This window comes from Neolamprologus multifasciatus, chromosome 15 (assembly GCF_963576455.1).
Source record: "Neolamprologus multifasciatus chromosome 15, fNeoMul1.2, whole genome shotgun sequence".
Taxonomy (NCBI): Eukaryota; Metazoa; Chordata; class Actinopteri; order Cichliformes; family Cichlidae; genus Neolamprologus; species Neolamprologus multifasciatus.
Window position 1 is genome coordinate 28,547,327 of NC_140453.1, and position 20,776 is coordinate 28,568,102.

The window sequence follows — 20,776 nt, forward strand, 5'->3', positions numbered from 1 at the left end:
TGAGTCAACAAGATGTTCCTTTTTATTGCTTTTTTCCCTTTTTTCACTTATTTGTCTGTTTTGCTTCTAACAGAACCACAGCTGTATGTCCGCTTCGACATCTGGGAACAAGGCAACATTAGCCCCTTACAGCTGAGTGACAAACTGCAGGGGGCACTGCGCCACGCACTGTGTGATGTTGTCATGGAGCTGAGAGTATTGCCAAACCCTCTTTGTGTCGGGGTCCTCTGCCCAGCAACGAAAGCTCAGAAAGAAGAGGCAAAAGGTGAGCTCATTACTGCATCTGTATGCTGGGCCTGTTGTGTCTGCACCTATTTGCAATCAGATTGTACCAAGCAGTCCGATAAAAACAATGCTTTACTGTGTAATATCATTCACCACACTTCTGACACTGTGTCAACAGAAACACTGATGTAATGGCTTATGTTCGAGGAGCAACAGAGATAATTGGCTCTGTCTAAAAGTTTGATAATGGGTCTGAAACGGTCACTATTTACTTCAAATATGCAAATGTAGTCAAAATAGCCAAAGAGGTTTATTTTTCTAAAATGATTTTGACACATTGTTGCTGTGCGGTGCACGGTGATACATGAAAGCTGTGGTCAGCAGCAGTTTCATGTTGTTAAAATGTTTTTGTCTTTAGCAAATAAAATAACAAACTTTCACTGCAAGACAAAACTACAAGCAGATGCACCAAAAGGTTGATTCTGTTCATCTGCACGTCGCCTTCTCATCCTTCAGGTTTCCACAAACTAATAATCAGTACATTCGCATAATGACTGAAAGTAGCACCACTGACTAACAGTGGGTCGTGAGGTCAGTTTCATTATCATTGAGCTGTCATGACCATTGATCAGTGGCCATGAGTGGCGTTCACAGAGAGTTGGGGACTGGCTGCAATCACAGCATGTACGATGGTGCCACAGCCAGGTGTAGGTGTCCTCTATATTTGTGCTTTCTTGACCCGCAGACAGTCCTGTTCCTAAACGCGAGTCTCTTTCGGAGTGGTAGGGGACAATGCCATGGGTTTCCATCATTTGTTTTTTCAGTTTTTTAGTTTAATGCTTGAATCTTGAGCTGGTACAACTCAGCGGATAATTACTCAACCCAAATGGTGCTTGGGTAGGTCTCAAAAATGGATGCAACTGTCCCTGCAGGACTGCTTTGTGGTATCAAAGGGACGTCCTGCTAACCTTTTAACTACAAAGCTGAGCCTACATTATCAATGCCGTCCTCAGACGAGGCGAAGAATTCGGTTTGCTGACAGAATTTCTTTCTGTTACCAACATGTACTGTTGGCCTTTGTACATATTCAGAGAGATGGTTCACCTGCTGCTGCATAATGGCCCGTTTGGCCGGATTAATCCAATATTCATGCTGCTTCATCTGTTTGTGGTCTTCCACACTGATATCATGACACAGATCAGAGGTTTAATGATGGTGATGAGAGAAAATTGGCAAGTCGTCCTCTGAGCTGATAATATCAGCACAAGCAGACTTAGATGGGTCACAAAGGACAACAAATTACCCCACACTTTGGAATTTGTCAGATAACCCAGAAGCATTTCATCTGTTTTTGGTTAACCCAACATCAGAGGATGACTTGGAGGAGACGCAGCACATACTGAAGCTGCAGGGCTTTTGTGGAAAGGTAGAGTTTTAACACGTTGGTACGACAGACTGATTTCCTTTTCCTGTTTGAATGTAGTAAAGCTCCTCCCATGTTATGTTTGACCCTCATGTAATTGGTCATGAAATCCCTCCTTTATCAGGCTTATTTGCCTAACAGACTAAATGAATAATCTAGAAGCATGTGGGGTATTTGGATGCGGGCGTTCGTGACACCCGGTGGCAGAAAGCAGAACAGCATGGAGGATCTCGCTGCAGCCACTCTTGGGAAACGTTTAAGACTTTAATTGAAGTTTGATTGTGAAATGTTCTTCAGGGCTGCTGATTCCTTTGCCCGAGGCGAGAGAGGTGAAGGACAGCCCCAGGCAGCGCAGTGGCTCAAGGGTTTTTAAAACCAGTCCATCTCCGATCAGCTTAATCCAAGCTGTAGGAGGCGCCCCCACGACAGGAAGTAGCACACCCGAGTCCACCACGCCTACTGGCAAAAGCACTCGCCGCAGCTTCTGGGACATACTGGTCAGTTACTGTCTTTCTACGTCAGCATTTTGTGATCATTTAAAAAACAATCGTTCCTTTTTTGCACAGATCTCAGTGCTTGTTGACTGTTCGTCTAGTTTTGACAGATCAGATGTGTTAAACAATTTGAAGTCGTCACAGACGTATGAAAGCATGTTTCTTTCCCTCCATCAGAGTAAGCCAGACTCGGCCGAGCTCGGGAGCCCCAAGACGACAGACGACATTGTGCAGGAGAAAGGAGAGGAGGGCCGAGCAGCGCGCCGCAGACACAAGACGGAGACTGTGAAGCAGCAGTGGAGCCAGGACAAGACGGTGGCCGTGGAGCTAGAGCAGACCCAGAGGTGGGACCCACTGAAGCCACTTTGAGTTATTACTGCTGAACACTAACTGCATCAGGAAGCTAGAAATCATAAAGAGTTTAACCTTATGCAGTCCTTGGAGGTAACACGGACGCAGCGTGGGCTGTGCAGTCCCTTCTTCTACTTCATGTAAGAGTGTGATATAGCAGGACCAATCATTATTAATGAAAGCTGCACGACACATTATATATGCAGCGTTTCTCCTGTGTGGCCCTCAATCATATATTGGCCCCTCGGGTTCATACTTGGACATTAATGCTTTGAGAGCCGCTTGTTTAAAGCGCATTAAAACTTTATATGGAGAGGAAAGCACGAAGAGCTGAAATTATTCTGGTCTGGTTTAGAAGATCTTTGGTGCCAAATTTAACCTCCTGAGACACAAACTCCTTCATGGCATTTTTAATTTCTCTTTGCTGTTTAGGCTGAGTGGATGTAAAAACAAAGATCTTTTTACCTGATGTAGTGTCTGAGAAAAATGAGATCCACATATGAGGACATTCGTTCTATATCTCGATAGAACAGTGGTGGAATAATTGTGGTCTAGACAACCCAAAATGTGACGCCAGGTCCTAGCAGGCGGGTCTGCACCATGTATGGAGAAAGCTGATGGGTGTAAGCTGCTGCAGTCTTGCTGGTGGCTCTTCAGTCTCAGGCTGTACAGATGCACACAGCTGCTGCATCGTCACCATTTAGCTTCACTGGCATTTTGATGCTGTTAGATTATTGGCTGCTGCTCTGGTTGCCTTTTGGACTCACCAGTGACTGTGTTTACAGATGAAAGATCCCAGCTAATGCTAGCAAGACTGGTTAGCAAGTTGCTGTGACTGACAGGCTGTTAGCTGGTTCGTGTGCAGTTGGTTTCACAGTCAGACGTCTTCCAGCGCGATCACGATGCCCGTTTTCAGAAAAGGCTAAGACAGCATGATGCTTGGAGTGGGCAGAGTCACAGTGCCAGTACTGTCCACTTCATATTTAAAGATTAAATATTTTACCATTTTTGTAGTGTTGTCATTTCTGTCTTAAATATGGAGCTGAGAAAGCAGAATCCTACCCGACCACCGCTGCATCACTGATGGCAGGCAACAAGCCTTTAAACCACCAAAGCAGGTTTTCTCTCTGCTGTGAGTCCCATAAAAATGTGTTTTAATGAAGTGTGGGGGGTTTGTGGCTGTGCAGGAGGCAGCTGTCTCAGTTTGAGGAGGGAGACGCAGGCACTCTGGACCCCATTTACCAAGATATCTGCCAGCCATGGATAACTTTCATGGCCAAACTCGGTAAGTTTTATCTCTACATTCGTCCAGAATCTGAAACTTATTTGAGAAGTTGGGGGTTTATATTCTGTGAGCGCTCACACTCTGTGTTGCTCTCAGGTTGCCCCTCCATTCAGCAGTGCACAACTAAAACGGCCTCACACTTCCTGCTGCCGTCCATCTTGGCAGAGATCGTCAGTTTGGTCAGCTCGCTGGCCGCCGACACAACAGTGAAGACGTTTCGAAAGACGAGGTGAGTTTTTACATGTTTTTCATGATCATCACTTGTACCTTCCTAATGCTGAGAGCAATAAAAACACTGAGTTGTGATATTTTTTGTTGCCGAGGTGCATGAAAGCTGTTGTTGTGCTCTGACATTCAGAAACACCTCAGCTGAGACTCTTCAGCTCAAATGTCGATTGTTGCTTCCAATGCAAACGACATTTCAACAGCTTTCGTTCACTTTCATCTCTGCAGCTGATGCTCCCACTGCGTTCTGCACTTACTCATCAAATGGCAGCTACTTTCAGTCTCCTCATGCTTTCAATCATTTTGACTCTTCAGCTGGAATTTGAACGACTTTTATTGGTTATAAGTCAAACTTGCTTTCATCTCTTTCAGTGCAGCGAACAAATTGTTCTCAGCCTTCGTGGCAGCCTGCTCATTAGAAAACACTGTGAATAAGAAGTGTGCGCTCTCTGGAGCCAGACAACGTCTTTGTTGCTGATTGTTGCCACACAGATACCAAGTCACTCGAAAATCAGTCCTTTAGACATCTCAGACATATAATCAGTGAACACGACTATAGACACACAGTTTTACCTTATAGATGTGAAGTTAGGCGCTGTTTTGGGTTGTTACCGCCCCCAGTTCATCCTCTGTCAGCCCTTTTATTTCTCCTGCTTTACAGCAGCGTTTATTGTGATTGGCTGCCCCTCACAAACTAAAGGTTTGAAGAGCAGCTCGTGTTGGTGACGTTTAGAAAAAAACTCTTAAACTGAGGATTTTGAGCAGCTGCAGCTTTGGGTCACACTCAGAAACACTTAGACTGAGCTCAGGGGGCCGAGCAGGTCATCTACTAATCAGAAGGTTGGTGATTGGATGCCTGGCTGCTCCAGTCTACATGCACAAGATACTGACCCCAGGTTTCTCTCAGCTTCATCCACTGGAAGGCATCCAATGCACTTAGCCATAGAAACAGTGCTTCTGTGGGACGTGTTGTATGAAGCAGTTTGAGAGCTCAGGTAGAGTAGAAGCCATATCTTTGGAAACTGTTAACAGGATATTTACCGTACCTGCTGGGCGCCCTCTGACTGCACACTGCCATTAAAGTCGTTCAGCTCTATAATATTGCAGCTGTTTTATACTTTTTGCAGCTGCCCCACATCTGGAGACCATTTTGTGCCGCTCCCTCTTGGCCAGAACCTCAGCCAACCACCGGACGCCGTGAGGAGCTTCATTCTCATCGGCCGCAACTTCCATCAGTGGCACTACAGCACAGAGCAAGGTAACCGCCGCAGTACCAGCCGTTCACATCAGCCCCTTACTGCCTTCCCCTCTGTGCTGCACAGGCCATGCATCACTACCTCGACTCAACAGCCTTTATGGTTGTTTCCTTTTTCTCCAATTCATCAGGAAATCAGAATATTTGATTAGAAATGAAGGCCGTTCATAGATTTGTGCAGCCCTGATACAGATGTAGCGAGTGATGAGTCTTGAACAGCTGTTCAAGTACGAGTATATCAGTGTCATCCATCCATTTTCCAAGCCGATCCCAGCTGACCTGTAAGTGGGAGGTGGGGCACACTCTGGACACCATACTTGCATAGAGAGACGTCCACACGTTCATTCACACCTACAACCAATTTAGAAACACCGGTTAACCTAACATACGTGTCTTTGTTCACGGAGAGCCACACAGGCAAACTCACACTGAGCCCAGCTGGCCCCAGATTTAAACCCAGTATTGATAGTGAAGCGACAGTGACCACATTATATTATTGGAGGGCGATATGTTCAAATGACACATTGTTAGATTTATATTTGATCATCTACAAAGTAGCAGAATTTGTAGAATAACTGTTAATTACTTCATCTCCCTCCTGCTTAATTACAAACAGTTGACAGATGAGCAGAATCGAGGCCAAACAAAACAAGATGAAGGTAACAGAACGAGCTGCAGCAGGACGGCACAATGCAAAACACAGGATAAATGTCAATAACAGGATAAAAGCATTTAATGAGAAATGATCAAAAATAATTGAAAAGCAATAAACAGGCTTATAAAGACGACGAGAAAGAGAAAAACATCACATAAAAACACATAATGTGTTGTTGCTGGTTCTGAGCCTGTTATGTGCTCGAGTCATGTGTTGCTTCTAATGAGCTAAAATGACTCAATAATAAAGTAAAAGCATGTCAAATAAAAGTCCAATAAACACATTATCCTGTGATGTTCTTTGTGTTTCCTCATTATTGTAATCAATCACATCTCAGTCTGTAGTTCGTCTCATGCAGCTCAAAGAGCTTCACAGACTGAAAAGACGACGATGAGACAAACAAACTGAAACTAAACAGAAGCTGGAATAAAAGTGCACACAGAGGTCGCCACTGACTGAAACATCAATGAGAATTAGCCCCAAGTCCAGTGTTGTGGTTCTACGGTGGAACAGGAAGGAACGTGCGCTCCCAGTTTGGAGGAAGTTCATGTTAACGTCTTGTTCATGAGTGGAGTGGGAGACAAACAGTCAGACAGTCCGTCCTGGTGAGAAAGAGCCGAGTGTGAGATCGATGCTCTCAGCTTCCTGGTCTGTCTGCAGTCCTACAGGGTGAGACGACCATGGGTGTGTGTGGGGGCATCGCCCTGTCTCACCCTCAGAGGGGGTGAGTAACTTGGCCATGGGGTAAAGACAAGCAGCTGTTTGATATCGAGCCAGCTGAGGTTGTTTAGGCGTCTGACCTGGATGCCTGCTGGGGGAGGAGTTTATGGTTGACTCGGTAAAGCTGGACCGTGTGCTGCAAACATCTCCACTATAAGCAGCAGAGGATGGAAACACAACAAAGTTACACAAACAAACAAAAAAGAAACCTCCTGGAGAAAGTTGATTAAACATCATATAGTTGAATAAAACGCTACATTATAAACTATAGTAAATAATTACCAAAAACTAAAAAGCCAAAACAATAAAACTATAATTTACATATAATAAACAAACAAAAACGATGGCTATAAAACATAAACACAGTTTAATTTAATATATTAATGTAACTGTAGTGTAGTTTATATCTTATGAGTACTTTCAGGTGTCCAATGAGTGCAGTCTGTTTTTGTCTCATGCTGAGCTTCTGTTTCTTCTGTTTCTAGTTTTTTCTCATTTATTCGACTAAAATAAAGTTCGGCCTCGTTTCTGTTGATTTGTGTCGCAGCAGCTAATCACACAAAGCTGCTCTAGTGAGAATATTCTTCAGGTGAAGCTGTTCTATTAGCAGGAGAGGCTGTACAGACTGTCTGCAGCATGTTGCTAACACTTAACAGTCGTGTGGAGGAGACGCTCCGTGTGTTTCCTGTCCAGCTTTGAACGTGCTCTGTCCTCGCCGCCGCTGCTCTTTGATTCTGTGTTTCTCTGTCCGCGCTCGCAGCTCTCTAACATCTGTCTTATTTTTGTTTGCTTACATCGGTTTGTGTCGAGCTGTGTTTCACTGTCCACGCCGCCGTGCTGTTTGTACCTCCTCTGTTTACCCACAGAAGACAGTTCAGATGAGGAAAACAGCCCAGTGCTAAATAGGTTCACACGTAAGTTTGCTCCTCAGCTCAACAACTTTCATGGTTATGGGATTTTTTATGGCTGCGTTTTGTCAATATATTGTTTGTTTGTTTGTTTTTGCTATACTATCAACAGCTGAAATGTATGTAAACCCAGCGAGCTTTCACAGAGAACAGAGTACGTCACATGTTGACATGAAAGTCTCAGTGAGTCAGTGTGATGAACAGATGTTAGCGTGTTCGCCTCTTCAGTTAAACTAAAGTTTTACTTTAAGACCTGCAGTTTTTTAAAATCCATGATCTGAATTTAAGGCATTAAAATGTCTTCAATTCATTTTTAATGGGTCTTAAAACTTTTATGAAATTTGTTTTACATTATAAATAAAACACGACTAAAGTTGCATTAACTTCAGTCGTGTTTTTAAATGTATTGATCACCCTGTAACAAAACGGAGCCGTCATAAAACGATAACCACTGATGCTAACTATGTAGCCTCATCAGTTAATCAGACTAATTGTTTCGCTGTGATAACAAAGTTTTTAATGTGGACTGTATAGAAAACGTGGATCTGTTCATGTGACGTCCTCTTGTTCATCCTCGAGCTACGACTGTGAAAGCCGCGGGATACTCGATGCTCATTGGCTAACAGCTCGATCATAGTTTAGAAAATAAATGTATTTTTATTTTTGACTTCTTTACAATCAGACTTATTTCTGCAGTTAGAGTTTCCCTGCACTGGAGCCCATGTCTGGTTCTTATTACACTACATGCACCACGTGTTGGACCTTTGAATTCAAGCGTTTTCGTCCTTTTGCTGAATCAAAGTGTTCAGCACAGCCGCTGTTTGTGGGAGTTCTGTGACTCTGTAATAAGATGGCACCAAATGTCTCCCTCCACTATAACTGTAAGTGGCATTACTGCTGCGTGGACGTCTTCAGGAAGTCCAGCAGCGCGACCTCACAGACCGTGTACTGTTACAGACTGAGTGCTGGCCCAACACTGAGGCGTTCATATCAAACAGCTTCTCCTGTTTTATATGAATATGTAGTAATGTAATATAGTAATAACACCCACAGTCATCAGAGGATCAGCTGATCGTGCCAGATTGCAGGTGCAAACTTTGAACCTGAATTACGAGCTTCCTCACAGTCCGAGCAGCTCAGGACTCTGATGCACTGACACTTTACCAGTGTTGTGAGAAACACTCGTGTTTATGCGTTTATGATGTCAGCGATTCTTTTTTTCAATAGTTTCTCCATAGCTTCAGAGTTTGGATGAATATCACTCATTTATACTTCTGAGGTAACAAATAAATAACTAAACCTCTGACAACACGTAAGCGTGTGTCTCTGCCACAAACCAAAGTGAAGTAAAACCAGCCGTGACTTTGTGTCACAGTGACGAGGAGAATAAAACGCGCACATTCAGAGAAAGTGTACGAGCTGTGTGGTTGCACTCATACGCTTTTATAAAGCTGCAGCACCAACAAGTTTAGTTTAAGCGCACCTTAAATCATCTTGAAGCTGAAATGCTGTTCGACCTTTCTGTGGTAATGACATTACTTCATCATTCTCTGCGTCCTTTCTGCGGAGATATCACGCCCGCCGCTCGCAAACGGGTTTAAATCTGTTTTAAATGATAACCACGTTTCTTCACTCCTGATAATCAAGCCAACACGGTTTTTGTGTGAACGCTGTGATGTCAGAAGCAGCATCACAGTAAAGCTTTCACTCTCAGTCAAACCTCAGAAACCACAAAACCTCCCAGGAAGTGAAAAGCCTGCGAAGCAGCTGCCCGCTACATTTGTATTTAAAGTTATGTTCGTCTGACAGTTCAGTAAAGATTGTCATCAGAGTCAGTCGGGACTCTTTGTTAAAGGACATGACACAGCCTGCTGGGCAGCTTTGTGTTGCTTTGCTGTTTCACTGACTTTGTCTTTTCTGTCCAGCTCATAAAGGCTTCCAGCGCTTCGATGCTCTGGAGCAGAGCGACTCGCTCGGTCCGAGCCAGGCCGGGGTGGGAATGGCTCCTCGCCAGAGGTTCCTCTTCATCAGCATCCTGGACAAAAAGGTGATTTGGGATATGGAGGCCTCTGTGTACTCTGTATATCCCTCAGGCCGGGCCGAGAACAAGATCCCAAAGGGTCCTATTGTAATGGCTTTCAAATACATGAACTTGTCCTTAGATGTGTTTTTGTCAATAAAGATGGTGCTCTGACAGCGCACGTGTATAAACTGCCTGCAATAATGAAACTGTGTGACATATAAGCACACGTGCCAGGTTATTAGCCAAAGATCTGTTTTGAATCCTCTACGTTTTAAACCTTTATTAGTGTGTTTTTGAAGCCAGATGCTGTCATTTTTCTGTAAAGCAGATTTACTTTGCCTTTGTGTATAAATAAAGTTACCTTGAACCTTCTGATATCTAAATTTCTCTGATATCTTTTCAAAAAGGTAGCACACATGTCCTCATTGTGCTTCATAATTAAGCTGTGGAAGTACAAGTGTGCTCTTTAAAACATAATTGTAATGCGTCACCATTGGTTCTCCAGGTGACGCTGTACAGCTACAACTGGTCCGTGGATTTGGGCGCCTCTCTGAACCGCGAGCTGGTGCGTCTGGTGAAGTGGCAGAATGCGCGGGCTCATGTTGTCCACTGCCTGTTCAATCAGAAGATGGGTCTCTTCCATCACTACTGCTTTTCCGACGCTCCCATCCATGAAATAGACTCCAAGCAGGTAAAAACACTCTGGCACAGTTTGTAATGTGGTGTGTTGTAAGCAGGCCGACAGCAGTGCAGGAAGAAAAGCATCATGGGAATTGTTAGTTCTTTGTGATGTCTGTACACAAAGTGAGTCAGAGAGAGCACACAGAGGATTTCAGCAACGAAGCACCATTTAGTACATAAACTGTACCTCAAAGATGGCCTTAACTGGTTGCTGAATGCACGTTTTAAAAACAGGACGGCGTCACTGCGTCTTAGGTTTTAGGTTATGAGCAAAGCTGTTGTCTTATAAGTAATCAGGTAATCAGACACAAATAAAAAGCTTACTACATTCTTTTTTTCTGTGTATAAACAATGTAAAACACTTTTTGGTGACCCCTGTTTTGTTTACATACACGTTACCAAAGTCTGTCTCTGAGGATACTTCATGCAGTCTCCTCTAATATTTACAGGCCCCAAAATGCTTTGCTGGCTAGATTGCACTACATGACTGGAGCGCAGCATCAAACTGTTAAACTGTACAGTTGCACACTTCCTACAAAATCCAGCAAAACATACTTTACGGTCCAGTTACCCCAGCAGGTATCTAGTAGCTCAGTCTGCCCTCACCTGTCAGTCATCGATTCTTAAAAATAGAGATTAATGCATTTTTGATACAAATCTGCTGATATGCTTTTTGACCGTTAAGCACTGACTTCATTTTTTAGCCCTGGAGATTTATTTTGGGTTCAATATCCCTTACTTTATTCTAACTTCATTTGTGTGTGTATATATATATATATATACACACAAATGAAGTCAGTGTTTAACGGCCAAAAAGCATATCAACAGATTTGTATCAAAAATGCATTGATCTCTATGTATGTGTGTGTATATATTAGGGGTGCAACAATACACAAAATTCACGGTTCGGTTCGATATTTTTTCGATACAAAAGAAATGTTCATGCCTTTTTAATTTGTCATTTATTAAAATTACAAATATATAGTTTAACTCAAACGTACAGTTTTTAAATCTGATGGAGAAATCCCTCATCTTTGGAAAAGAGAGTTTATTACAGAGAAATGTCTCTTTTCAAAATAAAAGCTCTACTATACGCTTCTTCTGGGCTATATTCTCAGCAGCATATTAAACATATCAGGTCCCCATAAGGAGAATCATGTGCTAACGGCTGTCTAAATGACTCGGCTAAAGTTTGTAGCATGCTGCTTGTTGTTTTTGTCTGCTTCCACTTGTCTTTGCACTAGGATGATGTCGGAGTAAATGTGCAGTCATATTCGTTGTGTTCCCACTAGTGCTGTCAGCGTTAATCTGAAATGACGTTAACGCCACAACACGGCAAATCTCCGTTAACGAGCTACCGCGGATCGCCCCGTGCGTGGGGCTGGACGGCTAACACGTTAACGAGCTAACTGCGCTAACGCACTAGTTCCCACCAATGTAATTGAGCATTGCTTGGCACATCCGACATACTGTTTTACTTTAGTCCATGACGCGCTTACCTTCAGGGTCATACGTCACATGAAAACCAAAATAGTTCCAAACGCCAGATCTGAATGAGGGTGGGGGAGGTTCAATTTGCCATGTTGCAACGAGCTTAGCTTCTGTCTTGCTAGCTTGCCCTGCGCTCAGTGAATCTGCGCTCGACAGTGCAGCCTAGGCGGAGTAGTCGAACGCAGATCCACTGAGCTCTCAACACAGACAGCACCGTCAGAAGAAAAGTTGATAAAATAAATTAAACAATTAGTATTGTTCATACATATGCGTACCGAACCGAAAGCCCTGTATCGAACGGTTCAATATCGATACGAGTATCGTTGCACCCCTAATATATATATATATATATATATATATATATATGCAAGGCAGTCAAAGCAGTGAAAGTTGAAGGTAAAGTGTTCTGACAGAGGAATCAGTTCCAACTCCAGTCATACTGACTTTATAAGAGAAGCTGCAGTATGGACTGAAAGTAGTATTCGAGGATTTGATTTGGAAGCCAGGGTGTATTTTTTATTCATGGTATTTCAGCACCTGCTGAGTCACCAGCAGCTCTCTCACAGTCGGTGCTGTGCTTGTCCTGCATTAGAGAAAGAAAGCAGGCAGCTAACTATGATCAGCCATCATGTGTTCACATGTGGTGACAGCAAATGACCAGTGTCAAACTCACTGCAAAGGTTCTGTGGCATCAGCGCTGTGGCAGGCACCGCGTGCTTCCTGTAATGACACGCTGTGTTAAGCGAGTCTGCAATGACTGACGGGCCTGTGCTGCTCAGTTATTGTGCAGCTGTGGAATACGATCTGCACAGGCGTGTTCTTCATATAAAAGCAGCATTAACGCTGCTTTATGTCAGACATGGTCCTGCTCAACGATTGCTCTGGGAGAATAATCACAGCCTTCTTTCTTTTTATAACAGCAATATAAAAAATGACATCAGAGAAACCTTAGCAGCATTTTCAGCCCCCCCGCCCCCCCCCTTAGACCTCTTGTTTGCAGTGTGCTGAAACACCTCAGCCTTGCCTCTAAAAAGCTCAGCTGCACCTTCTGTTTCTGCTGCATCTGGTGGGGAGCTGGTGAGGAGAGCAGGATGCTAGCTCAGGTGGAATCAGCCTGGGAGGGTAGCATCTGCACTCGCACTGTCACAGGCGGCAGCAGCTCCCGGAGCACGCTTCATGCAGCTGTTGTATCCCGAGGAGGAATTTGTGCGACTCCCACATGGATGTTGATGTCATTACTTGATCCAGCCTGTTAGTGGTCCTCGTGCTATTTCTGAGTTCCAGTGACGACGTGTCACAGTAATGTGTTTTCATCTTGTGCTATGATACAGTAGTTGTATAGAGAGCTGCAGGGCTGCATCTCTGTGGCTCCTCTTACAAAAAGAATTTGAAAATTGTCGTGGCTTATTACAGTAAATAAACATCATTCATGATTTTTGCAACATGCACACAAAATGCTGATGTTAGGCTATGACAGTTGTAGTCGTGGGACTTTAACCACCTCTTAGCATGTACGTTATTAGCCCGAGAGGTTTATTCTGAATGTGAGTGTCATCTTTAAATGAGCATTTCTTGCTTTTGCATCAGAACCATTTCTGTTTTGCTCTGTTTGTCCTCCTGCAGCATTTTCTGTACGATCACTGTAAAGTTTGGATTTTTAGATACAAGAGGTGTTTATTAACGTTGGTCTGCTACTAGTCACCCCTACAACACGTATCTCATGTAAAATATTCAACATTTGGGAGATGCTGCAGTAGGGCTGCACGATTAATCGTTAGAAAATCGCGATCTCGATTCATACCTATGTGCGATCTCATTTCCAAATGACAACGATTTAAAAAAAGAAAAAAGACGACGATTGTACCGCATTTTGATCCGGGACGTAATCTGCATGAAAACAAGCGCTCACTCTTCCTGCTCAACAAATGACGAGGGCGGAGCTTATACCACGTGATACAGAAGCTGGCTGCTAAAATTAGCAGGGAAAACAACGGAGAGCACGTCAGGGATGACGAGAAAGTGACAGGAGAAAATCCGTCCCGGTCGACCACCCAAACATCAATAACGGGAACCTTATACAGCGCTTCCCTATACCGTCGACCTCCCGCAGGCACAAAGAAATTACGGAGGCTGTTACTTATCACCTGACCAAAGATATGGCTCCATCAACACTGTGCAAAAGGAGGGATTTAGGAGAATGATCAACACCCTAGACAAACGCTACACAGTGCCGTCCCGCAACTATTTTTCTATTGTTGCACTACCTGCTCTATACACGCAGTGTCGAGCAACGGTGGAGACGAATTTCAAGCAGTACAACATTTTGCTGCAACCACAAAACGTGAGACATTTGTTGTTTTTATGTTTATTTATTGTTTTTATGTTCAATCTCAACTGTTACGAAGTTGATGTGCAGTTAATAAGTGCAATAAATATTTATACTGGAAAAGAAAATCGTGAGAGAATCGTGATCTCAATTCTAAGCCAAAAATCGTGATTCTCATTTTATGCAAAGTCGTGCAGCCCTATGCTGCAGTGTGCAAACTGTTTTCAGTTCAGTCCAAAAAGATTTGCGATCGACATGCTGTATGAATATTGGCAGGCAAAGACTGTCACTGAATGCTCTTCCATATTTATGCCACTTGCAGCTTCATCAGAGCTCGCCGTGGCTCGATCCAGCTTTGTTTTCTGTTTTGAGTGTCTCAGCAAAAACTGCTGGACACCCTTTATTAAATATGGAGTTTTGGATCAATATGCAGTTGATGGTGTTGGCAGCAGAAACCAAAACAAGATTTTTCAGCCACGCGACTAAGCGTTTTCATTTTCCTTGATTATTACCCTTCTCTATCTGCTGTCTTCTTCTGTTGTCCGGATCATATCCTGGAAATATAACCCTGTCACATCAGCGGCCTTGTTTTCCAAAATGGAAGACTTAACCACCTCAGTGCAATTTAGCCTCTGTCAGTTTCCATTTATCCTCCTCGATTATTTATGATCCTCCCTCACATTGAGGGCTTTGGCTTGTAGGTTTCTATAGTCTGCTGTGCCGCCTGTTTAATAACAAAGCATTTTTGTTTGCAAAGCATTTTTTACATCTTCCCTCCCACTCTCACACATCAGCTGTCACATCAGCTTCGCTGCTCTGAGGACAGCAGTGCAGAAAGGCTCCACTTCCACAGCTACTGATTGATTTTACAATCTTTTTTTCCTGGTGGGATGGAGGGGGTGTCATGTGTGATAGTGCACTACAGACGGCTCGAGAACTGGGCGACTAAAAAGGCTTCTGTGTCGGAACATCTGGAGAAATGTAGGCAGAGAAAGCAGAGTGACGGCCTCAGCGCCTACTGCTGAAATACAAGAGCCGTCATGGAAATGATAAAGCTGTCACACCACAGAGGTTCTCAAAAATCAATTAAGACTAGCATCGTGCAGCATTAGCGTAGATAGAACATTGATTTGTAATCTGATGTGAGGACAGTTTATCAAGCTTAGTTTGTTTACTGAGCGCACAGATGTGAACCTCACAGATGTGAACCTCACAGATGTGAACCTCACAGATGTGCACGACTACTGTATAAACATGAAAAAGGATTTGAAGAGACGTGAAAAATGAGGCACAGTCAAAAACTTTTATTTAAATATGGTCTAATCCCCAACCGGTTTGATGTCAGACAGACACGGACCGGCCTTTAAGGTGTGGTGGATAAATACAACAACATAAAATAAAACCTGAGCCTCAACTCTCGCGGCCCGGTACCAAACGACTCACGGACCAGTACCGGTCCACGGCCCGGGGGTTGGGGACCGCTGGTCTAACCTTGTGACGAATGGATTCAGAAACCCTCTCATATTATGTGAAGGAGTGATTATTTAACCCTTTAAAACCGGTCAGAGCAGCACGCTCTGTTTTGAGTAACTACTTTTAAATCCCGGTAGCTCTGCAACCACGTGAGCTAGCGCAATAATTTTTTTGCATATGAAACCGGAAGAGTTGTACTTACATCTTATGCCATCAGCTTGTCCTCGGTCACAGTTTCCTTCCACATATAGTTTTGCAAAAACTGCATAAAAAGCACTTGTAGGAACAAAAACATAATATTCCAGAAACACGCTTTGCTGATCCGATCAGCTGTTTGTAACACTTCCTACATTGGATTAGAGTCAGCGCGAACTATCACATGTCCTCCATGACCTGCCCGAAACCGGAAGTGACGTCATTTTCGCAGTAATGTAGTTTTTTACCATCAGGGCCTCATGAGCCTATACTGGTGTTTTTAAAAGTTATGTTTGACTTCATGACTTTCTGTGTGGTTTCTGGGATGCTTAGGACTCATATTGCACTGCTGGAAATAGTTTATTTTGATGCATATGCTGCTTTTTTGCAAATTTGCATTATAATATTTATTTTCGTTTTTCCTGCAGTGTATAAAAATTGGTGTATTTCAAAAATAAAACTATGAAGACACTCAAAATAAATTTCCTGTGGTGGGAAACTATTTTGTGCAACTTTTTTGTATTTACAGTTTTGAGGGATAAGCCTCTTAAATTTCTCTAACTAGAAATATATGTTAAAAAACAAAAACGATTTTCAATTTTTTTGTAGTTTATTGCACTTTTTTGCAATTTATGTAATTACTATGCACTTAATGCAGACATATTGTTAAAATTTAGGCTGTAATGGTTGTATTGATGTGTAGCAACTTGAAATGCTCCCAAAAATGGCTCCACAGCATGTAAAAATATAATATAAGCTCTGGCGGACTTGGTTCTATGGTAGGTCTTAAAGGGTTAAAAAGCTGCCACCTCATGTTGCACAGCCATGTTTTTCACGTCTTCTTTTCAGAACAAGAACTTTTGAATTGTTTCGTTTAGGGGACATCTGTAAACTATAAAAACAAACACCTCTGTTAACAGGCCCCCTGCTGGTGGTGATAAATGTGAGGAAGAGTCCTGATCTGAGCCAAAGCGCTGTCCATGCAGACTAGCCAAAGGCCCAGCGACAGTGGGGATTGAGTATTTTGGGATCATTCGATTAAACTCCTGGAGGAGATGCGTCTGTAGGACACTAAGCGACGAGGTCTTTGGTGACTGCTCTGCTCTTCTGGCTCAGATCAGGAGATAACTGTTGGATGATTAGCATACAGTACTTAGCCTGTTGGCCAGCTTGTTTTCCAGCATGGAGAAGTATCCAGAGAGCAAAGAGTGCCACCCTTCCTCCACCAGGTCAAGCCGACCATGGTGGTGTTTAAATAAATCATGTAATGCAGTTTTAGTTTGAATGAAAGTTCAGTAAAATCCAGCAAAATGTCATGCACAGTGTGAGCAGAACAGACTGAAGCAGGGACTTATTAGACCCCGCTCTGCAGACAATGACACCAAATGCCCTTTCAGTCGTCTCCCTGTGGCCAATAACAAAACAAGCGCAAAGAATAGAAAGAAGCAAACTTTTCCTTTCCCTCCGATGGCCTCGCTCTTCATCACGGCATTACTAATGAGTGCGGACAGAAGGCAGAGTCAGAGCAGCAGAAAATTTGCCTGAACAGAACTTCATCTGTCAAGGTCCTGATGAGAAGCAGAGGGAGCACCAGTGCACGGTTTGACCCCCCAGCCTGTGGGCATGGTGCAGCCAGCACTGCCACACGAGGGGCATCTGGGCCCTGAGCTGCTCCGCTGAGCAAACTCCCCCAAAAGCTCCTGTCAACAGCAAAAAAAGACGAACAGACAAAACTAAAATACAGCGCGGCGACTGTAGCACGTCGCTGCGTCATGTGATAGAAATGTGCTTCCTGTCTGTGGTCATCCTCACTGTTGTGTCCGAGGCTTGAGCCTCCTCAGGTTAAGGCAGAATTAATCACCTGATTAACACAGACTAAGTAAAGATTTCATGTATTAAACACTTTTAAAATGAGTTTGAATGTACCATATAAAAACAAGACCTTTACAGATTATTGAGTTCCCTCTTGCTGTTTGTGAAATGACGTCTTTGTGAAGGACGTGGGTCCAGACTTCTCTTCTGCTGTCTGAGTAATGACAGCCAGCAGTCACCACCACAACCATTAGATCCTCCAACACAAGCTTCTCATTAGGAAACCTTTGACTTTAAACACTGCTGTGCTTGGCGCAGATATAAGCTAGGGGTGGGGGGAAAATGGATACAGTGTAGCATGGTGATATTTTGTTTGCTAATAATGTATGGATACAGGGACAGCAGAAATCGATACTTTGTTACAAAAAGGTTTTTGTGCTCTGACTTCAGAGCATGTTGATCCTTTTTCTGAGCAAGAATCCTGACATTCCTTCACTGTCCAAATGTGTTTCACTTGTTTATGGCAGCAATAAACATGACAGTTTACTTATTTTAATTTAAGACATGTTTTATTTTAATTAAGTTTAAAACTTTTTTATTTAATGTAAAATTATATTTTGTTTTAATTTACTTTCAAATTCTTCAGTTGCTGAAGGGGCTGCATAGTTTTCATAAACTGCATAGTTCAGAATAGCTATAATTGTACCAGATGGTTGTTCAGTTAAGTTGGACTAGACTGTAATACAAACCGTTCAGTTTGTCAACAATCAAACTGAAATGAGAGAAAGACTGAGTGTGAGACTTTGATATTAGAGAAAATGAATATTGATAAAGTTTACCTTTATGTACAGAATCTGAATATCGCAAAATATTTTTAAAAATTGCAATAATATCGTATCGTGCGTTAAGTATTGTGATAATATCGTATCGTGGGATGTATGGTGATTCCCACCTCTAATATAAGCTAGCATTTGTTAACAGTAGCCCGGTGAAAGCCTGCTTGGCCAGACAGGAAACTGCGATTCACTCGACAACTATGTAATAAAAGTGGTTTTCTGAGGTTACTCAGGAGGTATTTAGCTGCTAAGTGAGGTGATGGCGTCATTAATTATCGAGTTATTCTCTATCTTGATCAGGATCCCAACCCATTCCTCGGACCCTCCATGGAGCCTGATGCGTTGCTGCGTAGCGCAGTCCCTCCTCTGCCCAGTAAAGAGCAGGGCAGACTGGGAAACTCCGGTCGAAGTCTTGCTCCGCTCCACTTTCCCTCCGAGCTGCTTCCCTTTGATGAAGCTCTGAGGGACGTCTGCACCATTCGACCTTTGATGGATGGAGATGTGGTGGCTCGACATGGCAGCCAGCTGTTGGAGATCAAAGCTGCCGAGCGGCGAGGTGAATAGTTCGACTTGTACATTAAACATGATGTCAGTTTGAGAAATTAATGGCTTTGTTTTTATTCTTACAGAATTAGAGAAGCAGATGAAGATAGAGAACCTGTTCGTGACCTGGCAGCAGAGGTCAGCACAGTCCAACATGCCCATCTCAGTAAGTACTTTCAACAGTGTTTGACCCTTCAGAGCCGGTCACTGGGGTCACTGGGGTCACACAGGCACCTGCAATGTTATTTTAAACATCTGTATATCCCATAATTCATGAACCAGACGCTCAATTGAAAGAATTTCCAGGCTTCCTGAAAGCAGCGGCTCAGCAGGGTCAACGTAAGTAAATTAGCCTTAAAGACAGCTGTACCTGTAATGTGGAGCGTGAGGGATGCAAAACACAAGAAGTTAAAAGAAAAGCAGCACACGTGTTGTTATACTTTCTGAAAAGCCTGCCCCCTGGTGGTGATAGTTTTAGTTAACGTTCATAAAGGGGAATCACAAAATGCACCTTTAAGTTCATAATGATGTTGGATATTTAAAACATAAACAACAACTTGGATTTGACCAGTAAATTGTTCCACTGTGCGAGCAGCAGAATCTCAGAGCTAATTGCTCTCAACTAACCCGGGGGAACAGCGTCTTTGAGGGGCTTCAGTTACGGCTCTCTCCTCGGGGAAATCACTTTGTATCGCCTCGTTTCAAAGTGGGGAATATCCGAGCTAATTAAAAAGGTTTCTATCTGACACCGTGACATCTCGAGAGGTTACACGGTGGCATTAAATTTACAAATTTGATATTTCAGCTGTCACCCACATGGTTTCTTACTCGAGCACTTCCAGCAGGAGGTGTGCAGCCTGAGCGGAGGCTGTCAGGCCAGGAGCCGCGTCCAGTGCAATAAACAGGCGAAACTACCTGTTGGCTGTCATTTGAATGCTGATCTCCTGCTAAAAGTTCAGCCTGGTGTCATCTTTGATGTTGCTGTGGTCTTTTCTATCACTGTCATCCCACTTGCAGTTTCATACTTTCACCATTTCAGTAAGAGTTACCTTGGTTGTCTCTGCAGGGGACAGATTTGGAGACCCTGAAGCAGTCGTCCCGACTGGTCCACTACTGTGCCACCCCTCTGCTCTTTGACCCCGTCTTCCGCAAGCAGATCCAAGAGGAACAGATTATTCAGCCTCTGGAAAAGGTTTGTTTTCCATCCAACTAAAGGGAAAGTTACTGGCAGATTCATTTTCACTTTTTTATTCATATAAAGACTGAATATAAATACAGTCTTCAATTTCTGATCCTGTGTTTAATGTTCTTACTTCATGATAAACACTCCAGGTTAGGATACCTCTGTTTTACATTCATGCTCATTTTGATTTGAGGATTTGCTCTAACGACGACACAGAAAACATATCAAATATTTAGACTGAGAAAACGGATCATTTTGGTCCAGAAGAGTCATTTTCAATTCAACGGCAGAAAAAATGTTTAAAAAATTGGAGCAGGGCGACGTGTAAACAGTGTAGCATCGCCTCTTCTTTTAACAACAGTCCAGAAACAGACTTGGAGCTGAGGAGACCAGATGCTGCACCTTTGGAAACGAATGCTGTCGTTTATTTTGGTCCCTTTTTTAACTTTATGCACAGCTGAGTGAGGATGAGCAATTCTCCGTTTAATCCATTTATTGTGCACAGTTACTTAAGACATCTGAGAGCATCGTTTGGATTTCACAAAAGGTTTTTCATATCATTGAGATCCAGTTTGTTCTTTCTATATAACCTATGAAAAGGCCTCAAATACTCTGAGAGTGAGCGGTTAACCCTTTAGCTGAGGAAGAAAACCTGCTGTCACATTAGTCCTG

The 20,776-nt window shown here is 43.2% G+C and overlaps 1 protein-coding gene across 12 annotated transcripts in view; it reads left to right on the top strand.

Moving 5' to 3' along the window:
- The window catches only part of szt2 (SZT2 subunit of KICSTOR complex), a 115,814-nt gene that overhangs the window by 61,540 nt on the left and 33,498 nt on the right, over positions 1-20,776 (top strand). For 11 of the 12 annotated variants that reach the window (XM_085133085.1, XM_085133096.1, XM_085133086.1 and 8 more), the window contains 12 exons: positions 74-265; positions 1,946-2,145; positions 2,320-2,486; positions 3,681-3,778; positions 3,875-4,007; positions 5,131-5,261; positions 7,500-7,547; positions 9,467-9,588; positions 10,070-10,255; positions 18,679-18,934; positions 19,008-19,087; positions 19,988-20,113. In XM_085133085.1, coding sequence (XP_084989211.1) covers positions 74-265; positions 1,946-2,145; positions 2,320-2,486; positions 3,681-3,778; positions 3,875-4,007; positions 5,131-5,261; positions 7,500-7,547; positions 9,467-9,588; positions 10,070-10,255; positions 18,679-18,934; positions 19,008-19,087; positions 19,988-20,113 — 1,739 coding nt within the window. The remainder of the gene's footprint in view (positions 1-73; positions 266-1,945; positions 2,146-2,319; positions 2,487-3,680; positions 3,779-3,874; positions 4,008-5,130; positions 5,262-7,499; positions 7,548-9,466; positions 9,589-10,069; positions 10,256-18,678; positions 18,935-19,007; positions 19,088-19,987; positions 20,114-20,776) is intronic. The other variant, XM_085133091.1, reaches the window with a different exon arrangement.